Below are 23827 nucleotides of genomic sequence, written 5' to 3'. Positions count from 1 at the left end.
CCCATCCTTTTGGCCCCAAGTTATTTTGTGTTGGATCCAGGAATTCACATTTACACTTCTTTTATATTCCCTATCAAGCAGGATCAGAATAACAGAGTTGGAAGGGACCATGTAGGTCTTCTAGTCCAATCAGCTTTGGGGGGGGGGGGAATCTTCACATAATGGAGGACTTTCCACAGTGTTAAGTTCATCCCTCAGAAAATCCCAATATAGAAGACAGCAATCTGAATAGCACACAGTTAAATATTGTTAACAATTGTTAACATGTTGTTCCTACATCATTTCATAAATGGAGAAGTTACAGATTGAAACAAAATGGAAGAGACTGCTTAGTACAGTTTTTCCCAACCTGGTGTGTTCCAGGTGTTTTAAGAAAATAACCTCCTGTTATAGTCTCTGCATAGGTTGTGGGGAAACTACTTCATCTACTTTGATTGCATATATGCTATCAAGTCAAGTGCCAATCCTTAGTGACCATGTAGAGTTTCTGCAAGACGATTTGTCCCTAACTTGGTCCTTCAAGTCTTCCAGTGGTGCACCCATTACTGACTCCATCTACCTTGCTATAGGTTGCCCTCTTCTCTTTCCTTCCACTTTTCCCATTCCTGCCTAGTCTATAAATAGAAGAGGACCAATATATGCTTAGAAGTCCAGATGTGGCTGCTTTAGTTTTATCTTAGCCTCTTGAAACAATCAATTTCCCCATAAATACCTTGGACAATTATTATAATTTCTGGACATCCAACATTATGGCCAAGGATAACATTGTGCTTTTTGATGCCCACAAGGTTTTTCTTCCCTATTTTTATTTTTCTTCTGGATTTTAATTTGAAACAATGAATGTGAAGCTAGTCTGCTCTAAAGCAAAGTAGCACCTTACAAAACAACTTACATTTTGGAAAATGCATCATACGCCAGAGGCATTCTTAATAAAAGAATTGGTGAATGGATGTACCTCATTGCCTTGTCTTTCATCTAAATGAGTATTTTATTACTAGGCACTTGCTATTTCATGGGTGCCATAGTAGTATGCCCCGAAATATCAACAGTGCTAAACTGTCTATTCCTCTGATTACAGAATTAGGCCTAATCATAGTTCCAGGCACTTCAAAGTTTATTCGATTTTGAATAGCCAATCCTGGAGGCAAACTGGATGGGGCAGCCTCTATTGTGCCTGTTTTCTTCTGATCATGGCATATCTTTCTGTACCATTTTGTGCAGTGTTACAGATAAGGAACTACCGCACAAGGTAAGCACAGTCTACTCCATTGTGACTCTGAAGGGCCAAAGTTGATCACATGATCTTCTGTTAAATTTGCTCACATCCTGTACTCTTCTAATACAAATCAACAATCTGCACATCTGGTCCTTTGCCATTCATGAACTTTTATGATTAAGCTCAAGTTCCACTCAACCATACCTATCAACTTGCCACACCTTGACAAAGATCACTTTTCAGAATACCACTTGTTTAGAACAAAGATCAAACTTCCCCAAAGGTGGTTTTTTTTTAAAAAAAATCAGGAAATGTTATAAAGAAGTCTATGAGCAATTAAGTAATATACAATATGAGATTAAGCTGTCTTGCGTTATTTCTCTTTGTACATTTTGTGCATTTACTATTGTCAAATGATGTAGGAGCAACTTCACATACCTGGAAAACTTTGGCCAGGATCTGGACAATGTAATCTATTAGAGAAGATTGCATTACATGCAGATGACCTACAACCTCATCCCAAAGATGCCTTTTTCCCCCAAAAGCAACTGCACTTTCTTGGCTTTTTTTTTCTTTGAAGAGGTTGAGACACTTTGACCTGCCATGTTGTTTGTGGAGCTATCAAGTAGATAGTACAGGCAGTGTTGCTAGCTCATGGCAGTACTAACCATCTCTTTGGGTTTCGCTTCTCATCCAAGAAGCTTCTTCAGTTCTAACTGAACTTAGAACTGCTTCAGTTAGAACTGAAGAAGCTTCTTGCATGAGAAGTGAAAGGTTTTCAAAGAAAAAAAAAACTAAGGAAGGTCTAGTTGCCTTTTGGGAAAAAAAGCACCTTTGGGACCCAGATGATTGAGAATCTCCATAGACAGACCTACACCCTCATTAGATAGAGAAGAGGAAGAAAATCCACAGAACATAACTAAACGTAACTTTTTTGCATCTGGCCTGGAGTGCATAGGGAAGAATGAATAAGGCCAATGAGTTAAGCAGCACTGCTACAAACTTAGGCCATAACTAAATAATGGGACATGGGGGGGCATCACTTTTTTTTTGCCTTTTTGGAGAGGGATAAAACCCCACCTTGGATTCTGCATGAGGATCCCATATCTCTAGGCCATATTCCCGTACCCATCTCCACCACTCGGTAAGCAACATGCTGTGAGTACCTCCTAGTAGACACCAAGGGGCAAGGATTTGCTCCATAACATTCATTCAAGCCAGCTTTGCATTAAAAAAAAAGGTGGGCAACACAAACCTAGCACACTAGAAGCTATCTGTAAACACAACACACCCTAATGGCATCAGATTTAGCGTGTCAGCCACAGTGCTTGTTAGTTTTGCTTTCATGATCTATTATTAGGTTCACATTATGTGACATGGTTAGTGGTGAGGAACATATGCAGAATGAGCTTCTTCCGTGTCTTTCTGACAACCAGACGTATGATGGGACTTGCTTTTCGCACCTGTCTTCTTTTTGCTCAGCTGGAGGTGGCTCCTTGTGTGCAGCTCCTTCCGAGATTTTCCACAGGTTCAAAGTCCCCTTCTGTACAGAGTTGTGACTGAGTTGTTGTCTGACGACTGCATACTCGGGAACACGCTGCACCCAAAGGTTCATTTGCCACCCAACTGCCTTTTTTCACCTGCATTAAAAATAATCTCTTCTTCTGGTGTCATCACTAATGAAGGTTGGGTTATATTGTCCAGGGTATATACAGGAGTGTCGAGATCCTGGAAGACCTGTGTAAGGCGGATAGATCCCATTTCTTTCTAGTTCAGGATTCCTTAGATTAGTTGGCTAAAGGAGAGAGATTTACACAGAAAAGAAGGAAAGAATCATTCAACACTTGCCAGTTTGTTGTTTTTTTACACGGACAGAGCTAAATATTGCACAAATGGGAGTGTCTCTGGAAGGCACTTTTCTCCCCAAGCCTTTCCTTATCTTTCAGCTTCGTATACTGCTAGAAACAGAGGGGATTATGCCTCTTCACCGTTCTTCTATTGGAAGCCATTCAATAATATTGAAGATTGCATTCCAATCCCATGGGATTTAAATATTAATATATACAGTAAGAGGAAAATATCATAGTTTCCAAAACAAAAGAGGGAAAAGTGGTTAAAGAAACAGGATAAATCCATATGAAATCAATGCAACAGTATTCTTTTCATTATTATCTAACTTAGGGGAACACCTTTGGGAATTCAATAATGCAAAGGAAATACATTCCTGACCAATTATCAACAACCTGGCAACTCGTTTAAAAGATACTACACTCGATCTTAGCCAAAAGGCCGAGAAGCGATACTTTAAACAAAATATTTTAAAAGAAGTATTTTCTTCTAGTATTTTCATAGGAAGAAATGAATTCTAATAGATTTTAGACAGAAGCAGTGGCTTCCTACAACCTGCAATACAGGTAGTCCTCGATTTACGACCTTCATTGAGACCAAAATTTCCATTGCTAAGCAAGGCAGGTGAGTTTTGCCGCATTGTATGATATTTTTTTTTGGCATAGTTGTTAAGTGAATTGTTCCATTTGTTAAGTGAGTCATGCAGTCATTAAGCAAACCGGGCTTCCCCCATTGATTTTCCTTGTCAGAAGTTGGCTGGGAAGTTTATAAATGGTGATCACGTGACCCCTGGGAGAGTGCAACTGTCATAAATATACCCCCGTTGCCAAGCACCCAAATGTTGATCACATGACCATGGGGATGCTGCAACAGTCTTAAGGGGGTATACCACTTATAAGTCACTTTTTTCAGTCCTGTTGTAAATGGACGCTAAATGAATGTTAAGTCGAGGACAACCTGTATATTGAAGAAGCTGCCATAGTCGCCCGTTCAAGTCGGTATGAAATACTATCATATGAACAATCTCATAACCTTTATTTTGTTCATTTCTCAGTGACTGTTTACTGTATTTTCATTTTGGGTTAAACAATTGATAAGAGAATCCTGCTTTTTTATTCTTACGCATCTCTGAATGATTGCAAAGTGCCTATCTTTCAGACATTCATTCAATGTAGGAATAAATACCATATAGTAAACATCCGTCATCTGTAATAGGTTTTTAGTACTCCCGTTCTCTTGCATTTCAATGGTTTCTCTGCTCCAGTCCTGAACACGAGGGTTTTTGGGATATTCTGCATACGGTGACATTTGGAAGTCACCGCTTTTGAAGATGAGTTTGCTTATATCATTTTTATTCTTTCTGAAAAAAAAATACATGTATTTTGTATATTATACTGCAGGCTAAATAGTGTGAAGTGGAAAACGTGGATTCGAAAGTGCCCATTTAAATATACATTGAGTACAGCTGTGGTGGTACAGTGGTTAGAATGCAGTACTGCAGGCTAATTCTGCCAACTGCCAGCAGTTCGATCCTGACCGGCTCAAGGTTGACTCAGCCTTCCACCCTTCTGAGGTCGGTAAAATGAGGACCCAGATTGTTGGGGAAAATATGCTGACTCTGTAAACTGCTTAGGGAGGGCTGTAAAGCACTGTGAAGTGGTATATAAGTCTAAGTCTTTTGCTAGAGGATGATAAAAAGTTATTTTCTCTTAGCCTAATCTACCAATCATGGAATTGTGGCTAGGATATAATACATTGTTTGGACAGAAGGCAGGAAAACAAGAATATCCAGCTCTCTTCTTTAACAACATGTAATAATTATTCTCAAAAAAATCATTTCCTCTAGTCAGTATTGGAACATCTGCTTATTATAGCCAGCACAAGCTTCATGATATAGTTGAAACTGTTTTCTGTCAGCTTGGACCTTTCTGATGTTTGAAAAGTTAACTATTGTTTAAATAGGCAAAGCAAATTGATCAATAAAAATATAATCCATAGGAACCTTTTCAAAAATTTAAAACTACTTTTATTTCTCATTATTATTTAAATAGTTTAAAAACATCAAAGTATGAGACATTTATGGTACTTACTGGCAGCATGTGACTATGAGAGCTATTCCCATAATGAGCAGAAGTCCCCCTCCAGCTCCTGCAATCACGATGGTGATAAGCTGGTATGCTAAAACAAAAAACAGGCCATTTTAAGCACTGTTCCTCCCCCCCCCCCCCCCCCTAGAATGATTAGCAACAAGTGGCTGTCAGCTTCCTATTCTCTGCAAAAAGTATCTTAGCTGGAAACTCTGACTTATGTTGTCCCAAAGGTGCTTTTTCAAGAGTCAACTGGACTTTCTGGTTTTTCTTTGAAGTTATTTCGCTTTTCATCCAAGAAGCTTCTTCAGTTTGCGACGAAGCTTAAAGAAGCCTCTTGGATGAGAAGCAAAACATCTTCAAAGAAAAACCAGAAAGTCCAATTGCCTCTTGAAAAAGCAACCTGGGACTTGGGACAACCTGGATGACTGAGAATCTCCACAGACATCTGACCTATGTTACAGTCAGTTTATCTCCATCCAATATCAGAAGGAAAGATTCAACCAATCCAGATCTTGGAGGGAACTGAACAAAAATCAGCTTATGAGGTAATGTTCACATCGCTGAAGCTTTAGGAGATGTTAATTAAAAAAAAAACTAATTAAAATATTAGATTATTATATTGTTGTCTTTGCAAACTTCTCTTCAGGACAGTCCAAAACTTTAGCTAGTTCCAAAGGCTGTAAGGCAATAAGATTTGGGAGTCAAATTATTTCAAAAGTCCTGCAAAGGCAGACATCAATCTCTGATCGCAAATAAATGTTTGGGTTATATTTTAGAATATGAGGCAGGAGGGACCATAATCGTCAATCTATCTTATTCCTCCAATTTAAGATATCCTTGAAGCTATCATTTAATTTAGGGAGCACTAAAGAAAGGATTTTGAAACGACATTGGATTAGAATCCCATATTATGTTCTACCATCTTTCTAGAGTTCTGCTGAATTTATTTTTTTAAAACTGTGAATTCAATAACTGCCAGGCTCCACTTCAGTTGAGAAATTTGGAAATAATGGTCTCACTAACATATCCCTCAACAAAGCATTTTGCTTCAACTTGAAGGAATTCTGCATTTGTACTTAAGCTTATTTTCTCCACCACACTGAAAGGATGGCACCAGTCCTCCAATTAGAAGTGAGTGTGAATTTTGTGTCAAATAAACCTTTTGCATAAGCCTTTCACAAAATGAAAAAATCCAGATCCCTGAGTCAGTTGGAGTCAGGTAGATCCAAACTGAATGAGCAAATAAATAAATGCAGAAAGGAAGATAGATTCTATATTATAAATATATTATATTAAACACAATATAGTATACAAGTAGTCCTTGATTTACAACAGTTCATTTAGTGACTGTTACAATAGCAAAAAAGAAAAAAGAGACTTATGACCATTTTTCACACTTATGACTGCTGCAGCTTCCCCATGGTCATGTGATCAAAATTGGCAGATGCCTGGCAACTGACTTATATTTGTGATGGTTGCAGTGACTCAGGGTATTATGATCACTTTTGGGGACTTTCCGACAATCAAAGTCAATGAGGAAGCCATATTCACTTAACAATTGTGCTTTAAACTTAGCAACTGCAGTGATTCACTTAACAACTTTGGCAAGAGAGGTTGTAAAATGGGGAAAACTCATTTAACAAATATCTCACTTAGCAACAAAAATTTTGGACTTATGACTGTGGTCATAAGTTCAAGACTATCTGTATATTAAAGTGTATTAACATATACTATATTAAAGAGTGATTTAAGATATTTAAGATACTTAGGTTAAGATACTTTTGAGGTAAATATTTTTTAAATTGATTGGTTTCATATAATTATAGGTGATTTATCACAGATATGCTTATCAGTGATAATCTAAAATGAAAGGAAATCTTAAAATTAAGGAATGCAAATAAAACTAGATGGAATAGGTAAGAACATTGGACTGGATACGTACGATTCCTGCAGTTGAATCCCCCCAATCCAAATGGACAACTGAAAAGAAAACAGTGGAGATATAGTTTTAGTCTCTTATGTATGAACCCACAACTTCTTCAGTCTGAATCCATTCACCCACAATGAATGAAGTAAAAAAGGATCCCTCTCTTCTGAATTCTAATGCTAACACTCTGCCTCCCCCCGTGGACTGATTCATCTAAGAACCATTACCACCCTGGGACCCTGGGTCATTCCTCTAGGAGCAACAAACATTGTATGCTTTTTAAAATGGATTTATTTGTATCCCACTGTTATTATTTTCACAAATAATTCAGAACGACGAGCATATCCAACACACTTTCCTCCTTCCTCCATTTTCCCCAACCTTGTGAGGTGAGTTGAGTTGAGAAAGCTTGACTGTCTCAAGGTCACCCAGCTGGACTTCTAGCTTGAATTTCTAGCCTGATCCTTATCTAGAACCGTGATGGCGAACTTATGGCACACGTGCCACAGGTGGCACATGGAGCCATATTTGCTGGCATGGCAGCCCTCAGCTCTGGCACACCGGCCAACTGTTTTTTGGCCTTCCGGGTAGACAGGGGAGACCGTTTTCGCTTTCCCCAGGCTTCAGGAAAGTCTCTGGAGCCTGGAGAGGGTGAAAATCCCCCCCCACACACTGTGGTCGCTTGTGCATGCATGTTGGTGGGGGTCTCTCATGCATGCACAGTTGGGGGATCGCTCACACATGCACAGGTGAGTGGGCACAGTTTTGGCACACCTTTAGAAAAAGGTTAGCCATCACTGAACTAGACCAAAGTGGAAGATAACCACCTCATTTCCTTTCTGACCTCTCTCCCCCACGCAATGGACATGGGCAGCTGAGGACATCTGGGCTTACATTCATAACAGCGTACTGGGGAGCAAAATAGCTCCTTATTTTTCATACCTCACACAGGTGTCATTTTCGAGTTTATACCCATCTTCACATGCTAAAAATCAAGAGAAAGAATGTTGATGAATAAAGTGCCAATGGATGAAAAATTACTTTAACTGTAGAAAGGCTTTAATATAAAGGCTTTCTTTTTAAGAAGCTGCAATATCTTGTACAATACTTTCTCCAATTGCAAATACAATTCTCCAGTTTCAAATTGTATTTGCTACAAGACAATATTAGATTTTTTTTGTATGGGTTCCATAAAAACAACAGTGTCAATCTTTTAATTCCCAACAGTGGCTCTTAGAGAATACAATGTAAGGATGGTTTAAGATCATTAAGAAGGTAAAAAGGTGATGGACTTTTATATATGTAAATAAAGGTCAGTTGGTAGTTAAATGTATTTAAACCAACTGACCAGTAGAGGTCAGTATTGTTCCACATAGTGGCTGTGATTGAAGACTCAGTAGAGAAAAATATATTACAAAGTCAACAGGAGTTCAGCTCAACTCCAAACTTCATATGAGGGGAGGGAGAAAGAGGTTTGAAGACATAAAACCTCTATTTTTTTCCTTTGCAGGGAGAAAAGCAGTTTGGATAATTATACGTAGGAAATAAACATAGATAAATTATATGTAGGAAATAAACATAGCTAAAATAGATACATGGCCCAGACTCATATCTTTGCTCAGTTTTTCAATGGTAAAAATGTCATTTGAGATATAGGCACCTATCAGAATGGCCAACATTTGACAAGGAAATCTGGAAGCACTAAGGCAGACTGAAATAAATCAATGAGAAGAACAGAATCTAATCAGATAATTATTACATTTCCCAATTAAGTAGCTAAGTACAGTTATGACTATGTGGCCTTTGGTGCTCCCTCAGCTTGGTTGCTTTCTGGTACACATTTCATTAATGATGCACTGATGATGTTACTTAGTTTGGATAATGAAACATGTGCAAGAAAAACAGCCAAGCACCAAAGATCCCTCATTTCAACCCTGACCTACAGATATTCTCAGCACTATGTGACTAAACAGATGCTTTCCATTTCATTTGTTTTTTCTTCTGATCATTCTGAACATTGATGGTGAAATTGGGTAATGAAATGTGTGCAAGCAAAAAAAACAAGCTCAGAGAGCATCAGGGACTCCACAGTTCAGCTATGAGCTACAGATTGTTTTCTTCTATTGGCACTGATGCAGGGATGGGTTCCGGCAGGCACTACTGCTAGTTTGCTGGTGGGCATGCTGTGCACACACTCACGCTTGGTGTGCGCTGCGTATGCATGCGCAGTGCAATAAAAATTGTTCTGCGCATGCGCAGAAGTGAAAAACAAGATGGCGGTGCCTATGGCGCCGCCCAGAGAACCGGTTCGGGGGCGTGGCAGGCCTGAGTTGCTCCCGGTTCCAGCGACCCAGGCCGCCAAAACACTACCTGTTTGTCCGAACCGGTCTGGACCGGTGGAACCCATCACTGCACTGATGGCAAAATTCATTTAGTTCCTAAATGAATTTTGTACAGTAGAGTCATTCGTTGGAGAAATTACCACAAACCACTGGAGTAAGAGACTCAAATTAGTCTATCATAATAGATCAATTAAGAGGACTCTGGTAGCACCCTTTCAAACTAACAACTTTATCTAGCCTTTCTGCTTCCTACAGCTCACAAAAGCTCACGCTCTTTAATGATATTTGCAAAATCCTATCTACAGCATCATGACCAAGTTGCCAGAATTATTCATTGGAAACTTTGCCAGAGGTTTGGATTTGAATATAGTAAAACCTACTGGGACCATCAAGAGCCGAGGTGGCGCAGTGGTTAGAGTACAGTACTGCAGGCCACTTCAACTGACTGCTATCTGCAGTTCGGCAGTTCAAATCTCACCGGCTCAAGGTTGACTCAGCCTTCCATCCTTCCGAGGTGGGTGAAATGAGGACCCAGACTGTGGGGGCAATATGCTGACTCTGTAAACCGCTTAGAGAGAGCTGAAAGCCCTATGAAGCGGTATATAAGTCTAACTGCTATTGCTATTGCTATTGCTAAGTTGAGAAGGTTTTGGAAAATGAGTGGGTTAAGGTCTTATGTGAATCTAAGATCCGAACACACAGGCATCTTGTTCATAATATGCCTTGTAGAACAGTCATTGGAAAGAAGAAAATCTAGTGTATTGATGTTGCTATACTCCCCCATGCAAGGATTAAGGATTGGAAAGTTTTTAAAAAAATACTAGGACTTGCACATCAAAGTTGAACATGTATAGAAAATGAAATCTATTGTTATACCAATTGTGATTGGAGCCTCAGAGGTTCACTACTTTAAAGACTACATTGATATCTGGAAATATTGAATTTTTCAGACATGAATACCCTGATTTTTCCCAAAAAACCAGAACAAAACAAAATCCTACCCTGCTTGGAACTGCCTATATTCTCAGAAACTACCTCAATAATTTTTAGATCCTGGATCAGGACTTGAATTATGAAGTTTCCACCAGTCTTGGACTGTGAATCTAACTGTAGATTACACTCATATAATATCCAAACTCAATTATAGTTTATTTAACAAATCAGACTTACAAAAACCTGGCTTTGCTTGATTTGTACACCCAATCAAAATCTATAATCTAGATCAGTGTTTCTCAAGCTTGGTAACTTTAAGATGTGTGGACTCCAACTCCCAGAATTTCTTGGCTAGCATGGAGGCTGCCTAGGGAATTCTGGGAGTTAAAGTCCACACATCTTAAAGTTACCAAGCTTGAGAAACACTGATCTGGAATATTTATTTTAGACTGTATTTCTGTGAGTGTTTATATGAGTAATCAATGAGTTCTACGAAGTATTCTTAGAGCCCATAAAAATATTTTTTATGGAGCCCACAAAAATGTCTTCCCTAACAGTCTGGATTAGATCCAATTTCATTGCAATATCTCACAAATATGCATTTTTCCTGATTTTCTGTTTTTGTTTGAAATTCAGATTAATAGAAGAGATTGCTATGGCTACAATTGCAAATAAAGAATGGGGTCACATTACTGAAATCTAGATAACATTTGAAAATTTATCTATATTATGGTTCAGTCAGCATAGAATTGAATGTCCCTGAAGATGCACCGAGCGTAAAATGTTGTTTTGCAGCAAATGGAACTTATCCTAATAGGAGCTTCAGTAAATGGCATTGCCTCCACTTATGGATTATCCACTTTGTTTGGGGCCCAGAAACAATGATTGGACAAACAAGAGATTTGTCTGTGAGAGTATATGCACCAAAGACAAATTCCTTGTGTGTCCAATCACACTTGTCCAATAAAGAATTCTCTTCTCTTCATACTTTTCAGACAACATAAAGACCTGAGAATGAAGATCAATTAACTTTTTTTTTTACTTCCCTAGGAAATCAGACAAAACAAAGCCAGAAATAACTGCACAATGTACTATCTAAAATTTTAATTTTAATTACGGGTGTAGTGGACTCCTCCCTGGCCTGCTTCCTTTTATTTTATTTCTTTTTCTGGCTGTGCAAAAAGATAATATGTATGATTGCTTCACAGAGAGTGGGCAGAAGACAATATTCCCAATATCTCCACTCTAGTTAAATAAAAGACCGAGAAACCCAGTAAGCTCTTAATACTTTTTCAGAGAGCAGAGTTCCTTAGCATGCATAGAAAGGCAAGGAATTGTGTTGATCTGCATAAAATCCTTTGAACTGGAACCAAAAGATTAAAAAGACCAGTCCCAGCCACCTAGCTGTGTAAAGCACAATACCTCTGCATGAATGATCCAGTTTGTTATATTTGAAATATCCAAGTTTGCACTGGCAAACAGCAATGCCATCCAAGTCTACACACACAGAAGTCCCTTTGTCACATTCCGGATCTTTATGTTTACATAGACCACCAACTAAAAAGAGAGAAAGAGAGAGGGGGAGGGAATAATACATTTACAGTGTTATCACTTTGCTTGGGAAGGGGGGAAAAAGGCACCTTTACTGGATTCCTGCCTTGCAAATTACAACTTTTACTTGTTTCTGTACTTAGCTTCCCTTCTGAGATGTCAAGGTAAAGGACCAAGAAAAATTATACTTCTTCATCTCTCAAAGAAAAAAATTAAAATAAAAATCATCTTGTTTTCTTTCGGGTTATACCAATAAAGCTAAAATCACAGCTGGAAGGGCAGTATTTTTGATGTCCCAAAGTGCCTTCTTGTCTTCATCTAAACTGTATGCGACTAAGAGTCCTATCCAAATAAAAGCAACTGTAAGAATATACTGACTCTGCTGCCAAGCAAAATAGGCATTTAAATAAGGAGCTTAACTGAAATGAACTTGTTCTCCATTAACACTTTTTCTGAGTTCTTCGCTCTTCGTAGAGTTGCTGAATTTCGGGGTAAAATTTAGCACACAATGCCAATTTGGTTACTTTTAGAGAATGGAAATGTTAAGCCTCTCTGCTTTTAATTTTTATTATTATATTATATACACCCCATGAGGAAAAACTCTTGCTAAAGATGTGGGATTTTCAGCTATCTACCTTGGCAATTTTCTACATTGGTATTTGGGGTTTTTGTTTTTTTCTGACTTGTGTGTTTTTTCTGCATGCCTTTCATGAGGTGCCAAGCAGACTAATCCTTTTCATAAAGTATCTCAAGGGCAATTGTGTGATTACAGTAGTGTTTTAATAGACTGTGGATCTCCACCAATAGATTAACACTCTTGAAAAATTAACTAATCACAATGTCTTTATAACTGCTATCTTTTTGTTTTTGTTTTAAATGCATCCTCCTGTTATTTGATTCTCAGAACTGTACTCAGGTCATTTGGACCAGCTCAAATGTTGTATCTCTGAGATAAAAAGTCTTCCCATGTATAGAGTATTTTTTTTATAATGAGACAAATTACACATGTCAGAACAGACTCAATTTTTGCATTCCAGCCTCTAGAGCAATGGTTCTCAACCTTGCAAACTTCAAGACGAGTGGATTTCAACTCCCAGAATTCACAGCCAGCACGGGTTAAGATTATACTAGGCTGGGGAGGTCTGGGAAGTGAAGTTCAACCATCTTAAAGATGTCAAGGTTGAGAAACACTGCAGAGGTTTTGAGACATTTCCAACTTCAACCAAGACAGCTATGAAGAAAATGTTTTTGTTTGTTGTAAATAAACTCATTTCAAAACACTTTTCTTTTCTTAGAAACTCTGCAATATTTACCTCTATAGAGTTGGGTCAAGTTAGAGATGAATTGGCAAGGTAGGGTGGGAGCTTTGCAGGCTTGGATCCGGCTTTGCACTGTGCCAATTACTTCAGAAAAGGTGATGTTGGAAGCCATGGAAAAGGTGCTCAGGATAGATATTTGGACAGTACCTTCCTGCCTGAAAAGAGAGTGAGCCATTTAAAGTTACCTGCTCTTCCTCCAATTGTGGAAACATAACACAGAATTTTAAGTCGGACCATTGGAATGTTGTGCCCACAGAAAAAAGTGTCCATTTCTTGGGAAGTGTCCTATTTCTGGGCTTCCCAAGAATGGGAGACGTTTTTTCTATAGGCACAACATTCCAGAAAGTAGATAGATAGATAGATAGATAGATAGATAGATAGATAGATAGATAGATAGATAGATAGATAGATAGATAGATAGATAGATAGATAAAGAAAGAAAGCACATACACTATATTGCCAAAAGTATTCGCTCACAACTACTTCTGATTATGTGGATGGGTGAGCGAATACTTTTGGCAATAAAGTGTGTCTATGTGTGTGTGTCTGTGTGTATACACATACATAAACACACATGCTCACACACACATATATCACATATATATGATATATACCATGTTTTCCCCAAAATAAGACCCAACTGGAAAATAAGCCCTAGCATTTTTCAGAATGCTTGTAATATAAGCCCATTCCCAAAATAAGCCCCAATTAAGTTAGTCAGACAGACAGATGCATTTAGTACCATGTGTTCCCAAAATTAAGACCTAATAGGAAAATAAGCCCTAATGTGTGTGCATGCGCACATACACACAAACACCAGCCGTATCAAGAAGGAAGGGAGAAAGATATAAAATTATACCCCAGTTCTTTCACTGTGATATGCTCCTTACCTTGAGGCTTTAACAGTTGAAGTATAATAACCAGGAAATGCTGAAAGGGATTCATTCAGCTGAAAACAAAGGGAAAAATGTTCAACCAAGAATTCTAAGTTCGGCAATTATGCCTTGAACCCAAGACTTACCCAGGATATCATGCAGCCACCCAACTGGCAATGGCATAAAGTTGCCCTCTTATAGTTTGCCCATTTCTTGCCTTTCTCTCTGAAGACTGAGAGCATCAGGATATTTTATTAAAATTTCCAAAAGTAGCCTCACCAGTTGTCATTATGAAAAAAAATATTTAAAGGAGGATTATTACACTTACCAGGTTTATGATAACTCCTTCAATTTGATGTAGTTCTGCATATGTCCCTCCAGTTGTGTTAAATGTTAGTGGAAAGTGACCAACAAATGTCCTTACTGTGGATGAGAGAACAACTTGTTAGCTAAGACTAAGACTAGACCCCCCACCTCTCTTTCCCTCATGCATACAGACATATTCACTCTTATGCCTTTTCTTTGCAAAATAAGGTAGAAACATGACTTTTGATATACAAGTCAGAGTTTTGAATTTATGGGCTAAGCTGCATTTGTAAAAAAGATGCAAAGACATAGAAATCATCTATAGAAGGATACAACCAAGAGTGGATATCATCCTCATTATTTTGACTTCTAAACTGCCTTATGGCCCATTGGGCACTCCTGGCAGTTACTACCTTTTCCTTCTAATGGTATTTTCCCCCTTGCAAAATTCCCAGCTGCTCTCCCAACAGCAAAAAAAGATACTTTTCACAGCCACAAGAAAAAAAAAGCCACTAGTATGGATTTTTTTTTAAATATTCCCTGGACTGGTGGAAGGACATTAAGGCAAGAGCAGCCTGATGCAACCTGGGTGACCTACGAGGATGTGGATTTCAATTGTCCAAATTCCCCCAAAGTCTAGGAATTAAAATTCTGGGAGGGTGCTTTAGTGTGAGAAGGCTACTAGAGAGGCCAAATAATTAAGGTTGGACAGACTATCGGCATTGGGGTGGGGAGGGGGAGGTGATAATCTATGGGGTAAGGAATGAAGGGAAACTAGAAAAAAAACTTGGTTAAGAATTGTGTGGATAAAAGGTTTTTGAGATAGAATGATTTTGCTATAAATACATGGAGAGGTCTAGAATCAGCAAAGAATCGAAGTCCGTAGTCTATGGCCATGATCGTTTGCATTCCCTTCTTAGATTGACTAAGAAGACTCTTATCCCCTTTCTGAAGTTCAAAGTCAATTGGACTGCCAAGAATTCTCCTGACTATTATATAATCAAACTGACAATATCAGAAGTCTAATATATATGGTAATGTAATAGGAAATAGAGGGTCAAATTAAGGTCACTAATCAGCAAAATGAAGTTAGGGTTAGGGCTAAATACATTTTTGGTTAAAAAAATTTTTTTTACAATGACAATATTTTAGTTAATATTATTTTGCTCCTTGGCTCTTACCCAAGTTACATTTCCCCTTTTCCATCTGATAGCCTAAGGGACAAATGCATTGGAATGAACCTTGCACATGAGTGCACGTAGACATAGATGGACAAGGATTCGGCAGGCATTCATCTACATCTGAAACAGAAGATAGAAAAAGGAGTGAAATGGCCATTGCAGAATGACCATCTATGTCTTCAATAGAAAGCACTCTGTTCCAGGGTTGACAGAGAAACAGCTGAATTATGACAAAGTGAATGACTGGACCATACATACAGCCATCCAGAAACTCATGGTATAGAGGACACTGAATTTCTGTGGCACAATCTAAGGGATTGAGACTGGCAGAACCTAATGAGATATAGGTTACTTACCTTAGAACTAGCAAAAGGCCAGCTTAGGACTTAGCCTTCTTCCAGCTCCAGATAGAAAAAAAAACTTTAGAGGGATTAATCACTTTAGCAAAAAAAATCTTTATGCCAATAGACCACAGCTGATAAAGTTAACATCATTTATAGAAGAAAGGGCTGGGCCTGTTTGCAGCCTTGCACAATTATCAAATGATTTCCTTGCTAGTTGTGGCACTACTTTCAGCTTCTCCAATATTGGGATACCACAAGTTGTACTTGGTATCATAGGCATTTATTGTCTGGAAGTTAGTCTATGATATCTAGTAATATTATTGGTGACTTGATGTTAAAGACAAAGGTTCTCTTCTCAAACAATTGACTTGAAATAGCCCTCAAGTACTCAAAATTGTGATTTCAGATTACCTAGTGATTACGTGAATTCTGTAATTGCAAATGCCTATTGCAAACATTTATTAGGAGACTTGAGCACTTGCACAATAAAATTATTTTCAGGAATGATAGATAATTTTGAAAAGGTGTCCCTGTGGATTTTACTCTGCTGGTTGTTGCTGACTATAGGGGGTAGTGCTCATCTCCATTTAAGACCATTGAGCCAGCATTGTCTGAAGATGTTTCCATAGTCATATGGCCAGTATGATGTCCCAGAGTGCTTCCCACTGTAGTGGTACCTATTTATCTACTCATATTTGCAAGCTGTTAGGTTAGCAGGAGCTGAGGCGAGGATGGGAGCTCACCCCGTCATGCTGTGCTTGGGTCTCAAACCTGGAATGTTGGCTCCTCGCCTCAGCTCCTGCTAACCTAACAGCTTCTTAACTGCTGAGCCACTGTGCTGCTCTATGGTAAATAATATACTTTGAGATTTCTTTTCACCTTCTTCCACTTAATTAAATTGCATATGTCTTTGTGATTATAGAAGAGAATCAACATTTCCACCATTACATATCATTATGTTTAAGTGTTTCTTTGCATATTTGCTGCTATTGTTTTTAAGAAATTGACCTACACATATTTTTTGTCTAGCCTTTTCATAGCTTAAAGATTTTCCTTCCCCATTTTCAAATAACTTTTAATTCTATATGGCATCTTTATGTCTTACCCTGATCTCCATGAAATTCAAATACTTTTTTTAATCTATGCAAAGTGCTCCCATTGCAGTATGCAATTATCTATCACAAGTTAAATTCATTTTTCAGGCCAATGTTGTTTCCAACATTTGCAAACAAAAATACCTTTTCCATAGACAGTTGGAGATATCTTTGTGTTTACTAGATTCACAGTTGTGGCTGGTCTGGAAGGAATCAGTGAAGCAGGAAAAGACTGAATGGTGGTTTTTTGAGAAGTTAAGGTGTAAGGAGGAGAAGTAATAACAATCCTGGGCACTGTGGTTTTCACAGTAGTTATACTACTTTTTTCCACCATTTTTGTGGGAATTCCAGGGGAAGAAGATATATCAGTAGGAGAGGGCAACAGAACTTTCTGAAGCTTTGTAGTGAACAAATAATTCATGGTTGATGCTGAAGTAGGCAATCTTCCAGGTGTGTGTGTTATTTCTGTAGTTCTTCTGCCCATGGTTACTGTTGATGAAGGGAAAGTATTCTTTTGAGGGATTGTATGCAACAGTATAGCTGTAGTTGCTTTTGCTGGCTCAGAAGTAGCAGTCACTTCTTGGAAATAGGGTGAGGAGGTAGTTGTAATGGATTCATTCTCAATACTGATTCCTGGGAGAGTAAGTGTCTGTCCCTTAGTTTCCTCTTGGGAAGTGGTTCTTGGCAAAGAATGGTTGGCAGGCTGTTCAGTAATTTCAGTCAGAAGAGAAGTCCCAGTTGCCATCAGAATAGTGTTGTTCGCCAATGGATACACCGTAGTCAGATGGTTGTCTTCATCATGGGAACTTCTTGTCGTGTGTAGTTCTGCTCCAGTTGTTCCTTCAGGCTCAGTCATAGAAACACTGGTTTCAAGACTTTCACTAGGCTGTAACAATGAAGGTTTTGAAGAAAGTGAAGGCAACACAGAGGGAAAGAAAGGCGATGTGGGTGGTTTTGTGGATGGAGACATGGGCGAAAATGTCATTAGAGATGTGGGTGGAGATGATGATAATGGTAATGGGAATGTAGAAAAAGAGGATGGGACAGAAGACTTGGCTGAGGAAAACAAAGTGGATGGGTGAACTGGTGGAAGTGAATCCTGCTCTGACAGCCTTGTTGTAGAGGAAGATGAAAATGACAAGCTGTCAGTAGATGTAGATTCTGATTCTAAGTAATACTGAGTTGTGTGTGGTTCACTCACTGTAGACGAATACTCTGGTGTTTTCAGGGAATGAACTGCCAAAGGTTCTGTTGAATTTTCAGAAAAATTCATGTCACTTGGAAAGAAAGACTGAACTAATTCGGAAGCGCTGGATATCTCCGCAGAGAAAGTGGAACTTCCTGAGAAGTCAGATGATGTGCTGTTGTTTGGAAGAGACAGCAATGTCCTTTCTCCACCCTTGGCAAAGGTAGTTAAGGTGTATGTGCTGTCAGTATGAGAAACAGAGGTTTCTGTCCCAAAGTCAGTCCCACTCATTGGCTGGTATTCTGTTCCAGCGTCTGAAAAAGAAACAAAGCACAATTAACTATTGAGATAAACTTTCTATTCATAAAATAAAAATGAAAGAGACGATGGTCTAAGGCAGGGCTGTCAAACTTCCGGCCCGCGGGCTGAATGCGTAAACACTCTGGTCACGCCCATGCCCAGTTTAATGAAAGGTGAAAAAGTCCTGATACGTCATGTGACACTGCCATGACGATGTGAATTTTACTATAGAGAATTCAAGATAAGGATTCACAAACTAGAACATAAAGAAGTATTAAATATTATATACATAACCAATATGGAACTCAGTGCCTATTATCCCTGTCAATTACTAATGGAATAATACATGTCATCATCAAGTAATGTTATATCTGAAAGTAAAAAAAAATCATAAATATATTCAGGTGCTTTATTGATTCACTTTTAGATACATCAAATAAAATATTCTCCAAGAAAAGCACAGTTCATTTACATATTAAGGGGGGGGAAACCAGATAGGAATTGGCTTTGATGCTGGCAAAAGAATATAATAGAAAACTAACCTGAAAGTTCACTTTTGGAAGAAGAATCAGTTGATGAGCTAAGTATTTGGAAAGCCTCAGTTGAAGATCGAGAGACATCCAAATCTTTTAGAGAGAAATGTGTCATTCTAGAGTATGTCTTGGACAAGGAAGGTTTTGATCTTGTGCTGTCAAAAGTTTCCATATATGATGAGACACTTTCAGTCTCTTCCATCACTGTAGTGTTAATTGTAGGTGGTGTAGTTTGCTCTCCACCTTCACTGAATGGGGCTGAACTACCAGTACTGATCGTGTGAAAAGGCAGAACTCTTGGCCCACTAGTTGAATTATCAGTGCTTCCAGTAGCTGAAATAGTAATTTCAACACATATGTTTAAAATGGAATAGTATCGTACGTCATGTTATTTATAATATTAAGCACAGTGAAATAGAATTGTAGCCTTTCATTTTGAAATGGAATACTGTACTGAAAGTAATTATATTTGATTGGTTCAGAATGTATTGTGGTTGCCCTTATCATACACATTTACTTCTGCACAAACTAAATCCAAACAAATGATATAGTTCATCACAAATGTAAGTATTTTGATTCTGCATACTGGATATGTCTATAGAAATAGACATGCATGCCAATTTATACAGTATATGCTGAATGTATGTACAATATGTTGTATGTACACATATTTACAATGTTGGACATGCACAATACAAACCATATTGATTACAATCTACATTTTTCCTTTGTTCTTAGCCATATAGCAAACTTACTTGCTGAATTATTTGGTGACAGGGCTGTAGTAACTCCAGAGGAATATTCCAGTGAATGCTCAGTTGAAGGCCCAATAGATTGCACTTTGCTTAGTGAGACATTATGCGTTTCTGTTTCAAGCTGTGAAGACAAAGTCAAGCTTTCCCCTGAAGATTTGGAAGTTTGGGGATTGTAAGGGTTGCTATTTGCTGCATCATCAGACGTGCTGTTATCCGGCAGGGATCGTAAAGTCCTTTCTGCCCCATGAACAAATGTGGTTGATAGATAGATACTGTCTGTTGCAGCCATCGAAAACCTTCTTCCCACCTCGGATCCCTTAATGGTTTGAAAAGGGTCTGTAGAGCCTTAAATAAGATTAAGAATTCAGATTTCATAAGCGCCACTTGTGCAATGTGTTCCAACACTATAAGTCAAATTAAGGGGCATAATAAAAGAACTGACTCTCAGCGATTTGAAGTTCACTCAACACAGCATGATTATTCTCTGTCCAGAGAGACATGCTGTGAATTAAACTTCTAGGCATAATCCCTATATCCTTGTTATATACACTTTGATTTTTTTTAAAAACTATTTTTTATTGTGACTTTGTGCTAATCTTATTACAGCTTAGTAAAAAAGGTGAGGTTTAGTTCATCTGTATTTTACTAGATAATGGTTATAAAGAGAGGTTTGTGTTTATGTAGTATCGTGTTTCCCTGAAAATAAGACAGGGTCTTATTTTCTTTTGACCTCTGAAACAAGACTTGGCCTTATTTTTGGGGAGGTCTTATTATTTTTCAGGTGCAGGAGGTGGTGAGCATGGTCACTTCATGGCTGCTGCTGTGTTGCAATATTTTCAGGGCTTATTTTCGGGGAAAGGCTTATTTTAACGCATGCGTTCAAAAGCCCAATTGGGCTTATTATTCGGGGAGGTCCTATTTTCAAGGAAACAGGGTATCTGATTCATCCAATAACTTCTCTGGGTGGATATTTTGTATGTGTGGTTTCAAGGCATTGTTGACTATCTGGACTAGCCCTTGAATATTTTTGGAAGTGTTTTAACCTTACATGCTTCCTAGGGCTGAGAGAGAGAGTGACAGGCCCAAGGCCATCCATTTACCTTTGTGCCTCAAGTAGGACTAGAACTCACAGTAACCTGATTTTTGGTCCAGTACTTTAAACACTACTCTAAACTCTCTGAGTGCATCACAAAGTTACTTTTGCTTTTCATTGCTATCACTATTTTCAATTAGTTTATAGTTGCATATAAAGAGACACATTTTTAAAAAAAAATGGAATCTTATAGAGAATATAGTTACCAATAACTAAGTATTTGAATTTTTTCCAGTATTATCATAAAATCAGAAAAAATTCAAGTGTCACTTATCACAGCTAATAACATTTTATACTATAGATCCGTGGTGATGAACTTATGGCACTTTGTGGGCATGCAAGCCATTGCCCCAGCTCAGCTCCGCATGTGCGTGCGTCTCCCACCAGCCAGCTGATTTTCAGGTCTCTGCCGTGTATGTGCGGGAGGTTCCGCGGGGGGGCAGGGGCAGCGTGGATTGGTGCAGGCCCCCCGCAGCCTGTTTTTGGTCCCAGGAGGCTGCAGGAAGACCCAATAGGCCCAAAATGAGAGGCAGGGGGAGCAGGGGGGGGGGTCACCCACACATGCGCAGGGCGGCTGGGCATACATGGGGGGGGTATCGCACATGCATTGCATTATGGGTATGGGCACGCATGTGTGTACTGTCGTACGCGCACTTTCAGCACGTGATAACAAAAAGGTTAGCCATCACTGCTATAGGTACCTATACTATAAGCTGAAATATCAGTATCACTTTATAAAACCTTAGTAAGGCCACACCTGGAATATTACATCCAGTTTTGGTCACATTATAAAAAAGATGTTGAGACTTTGGGAAAAAATGCAGAGAAGAGCAACTAAGATGATTAAGGGCCTGAGACAAAATGGAAACATAAGAAGAGTTGCAGGATTTGGATATGGCTAGTCTAGAGAAAAGAAAGACCAGGGTTGACATGATAACTGTATTCCAGTATTTGAGGGGCTGCCACAGATAAGAGGGGGTCAATTTATTCCCCAAAATACCAGAGGGAAGGACAAGAAACAATGGATGGAAACTAATCAAGGAAAGAAGCAACCTGGAATTGAGAAGAAACTTCCTAACTATGAGAACAATCAATCAGTTGAACAAAAGTTGTGGGTACTTCATGACTGGAAGTTTTTAAGAGGAGGCTGGACAGCCACATGTCTGAAATGGTATAAGGTCTACTGCTTGAGCAGGGGGTTGGACTAGCAGATCTCTAAGGTCCCTTCCAGTTTATTCTGAATTGAAAGTCCTCGAGTTACAACCTTAATGGAGACTGCCCATTACATTCATAAGGTATAATGGTTGTAAAATCAGTCATGTGACTCACCCGATTTTATGTTTCCTTAACAACCATTTGTTAAGGAAATCACTGTTATACAAATGTCATGGTCATTAAATGAGCCAATGGTTTGTTACATATGTTATTGTGTTCCAAAAACCATCATACAATGCAGTCACGTGACTATGGGATGCTGCCAACCAATGTAAATGTAGCCATCTTTCCAACTGCCCAAAAGTCCAGTCACATGACTGGGGGAACAGCCAACCACCATAACTTCAGATCTGGGTCCTAAGTTCCCTTTTTGGGGCCTGTTGTAGCTTCGAATGGTCATTAAGTGACAGGCTGTAAGTCAAGGACTATCTGCATTATATATTTTCATCTTAAATCATTTCAATGAATGACTATTCGAAGAGGTACACAAGGAAGGCATATGCTTTCCCAGCTGAAAAAAGGCCTTATCTTTAATCAGCAGCATGTGCTGCTTCTAAATACATCATTTTACAGCACAATCTTGTTTTCCATATATTTATAAGAGCTTGTATTTGTGTGAAATAAATACAATTATTATATAATTTCAATGGGCAATAAAACTGCTATAATAAATAAAGCATATGTGAACATTTTTGTCAGATAAAAGCATGAGACCTTATCATTTGAAAGCTTCATGTCTGCAGTAGTATACATCAGTGAAAGTAGACTTTAAAAAAATGTAAATAGGAAGAGAAAAGAAAAGAAAAGAGCAATTTGGAAAGCCTACAGGGAATGAATTAACAAACTGGTCTCTAGTGGATTTATAACCATGGCCATAAGAAGAATGAAAAAAACCTCACTTGAAAAATCTTTTGTAGAAGATGGATAACTTGAAGCTTTTGATGAAGTAGACTGTTTTAGGGTTTCTGTGAAATCCGTTTCAGTAGAGGGGGGATTTTCTTTTCTAGTTTGCAATGTGGCAGACAATGTCTGGATGATCACAGAAGAACTAGCATTTTTCAGATCAAACCTTGACAATTCCGTTGTGTCTATGTATCTGCTCTGATTAGTTAAAGATCCAAAGGTCTCATCTTGGATCACAGTAGAAGAGAACGTACTCTCAGTCTGAGTGGCCTTCTTTTCTATATCGAAGTTACTCAAGGCATGTGGCCTACTTTTGGTGTCTGCAAAAGAAAAGGCAATTATTAGATATTTCTATGCATTAGAGCAGGGGTGTCAAACTGGCGGCCCGCAGGCTGAGATGCATCACGCACAGGTGATGCTCACCCCAGCTCCGCAAAGGGAAAAAACATTGTGAAATGTCACAAAACAGCAACGTAATGCTGCAAGTTTGACACCCGTGCTTTAGAATTTCAGACTACTGGAATATATAATGTATATGTTAGCATAAGAATCATTGTTTGTTGAGAAGTTCCAGTGCATTCAAGGGAGTATACTACTTGTTTGTATGTGTGTTTATATTGTAGCCTAATTTTATTTATATTATTACTACACTTTTCAATACAGTTGTCATGTCAGTCTCCATTCAAATACAACTTAAAAAAAATAAATAAATGTTAAGGAGCACTACTGGATTCATCTGGATGTGCAGGTGGTCTTCAAGTTATAATCACCATTGGGGCCAGAATTTCCATTGCTAAGAAGACAGTTGTTAAGTGA

The 23827-nt window shown here is 38.5% G+C and overlaps 1 protein-coding gene and 1 pseudogene across 1 annotated transcript in view; both read right to left on the bottom strand.

Annotated features, from left to right (window-relative positions):
- Nucleotides 1-2056: 2056 nt before the first annotated feature.
- Nucleotides 2057-23827, bottom strand: part of LOC116517859 (serine-rich adhesin for platelets-like) — a 73428-nt gene continuing 51657 nt past the window's right edge. Inside the window, exons 11-24 of the mRNA XM_032231035.1 lie at nt 23008-23331; nt 19801-20145; nt 19055-19378; nt 17171-18526; nt 15589-15708; nt 14430-14524; nt 14117-14175; nt 13221-13381; nt 11779-11913; nt 8024-8066; nt 7097-7134; nt 5155-5242; nt 4250-4424; nt 2057-3011 (exon numbers count right to left, since the gene is read on the bottom strand). Coding sequence (XP_032086926.1) covers nt 2862-3011; nt 4250-4424; nt 5155-5242; nt 7097-7134; nt 8024-8066; nt 11779-11913; nt 13221-13381; nt 14117-14175; nt 14430-14524; nt 15589-15708; nt 17171-18526; nt 19055-19378; nt 19801-20145; nt 23008-23331 — 3413 coding nt within the window. The 3' untranslated portion in view covers nt 2057-2861. The remainder of the gene's footprint in view (nt 3012-4249; nt 4425-5154; nt 5243-7096; nt 7135-8023; nt 8067-11778; nt 11914-13220; nt 13382-14116; nt 14176-14429; nt 14525-15588; nt 15709-17170; nt 18527-19054; nt 19379-19800; nt 20146-23007; nt 23332-23827) is intronic.
- Nucleotides 3337-3517, bottom strand: LOC116523749 (annotated as a pseudogene).

The sequence above is a fragment of the Thamnophis elegans genome, chromosome 1 (genome assembly GCF_009769535.1).
Source record: "Thamnophis elegans isolate rThaEle1 chromosome 1, rThaEle1.pri, whole genome shotgun sequence".
Lineage (NCBI taxonomy): Eukaryota > Metazoa > Chordata > Lepidosauria > Squamata > Colubridae > Thamnophis > Thamnophis elegans.
Note: the sequence above shows the minus strand (reverse complement) of the source record. Positions and strands in the feature narration are given on the sequence as shown.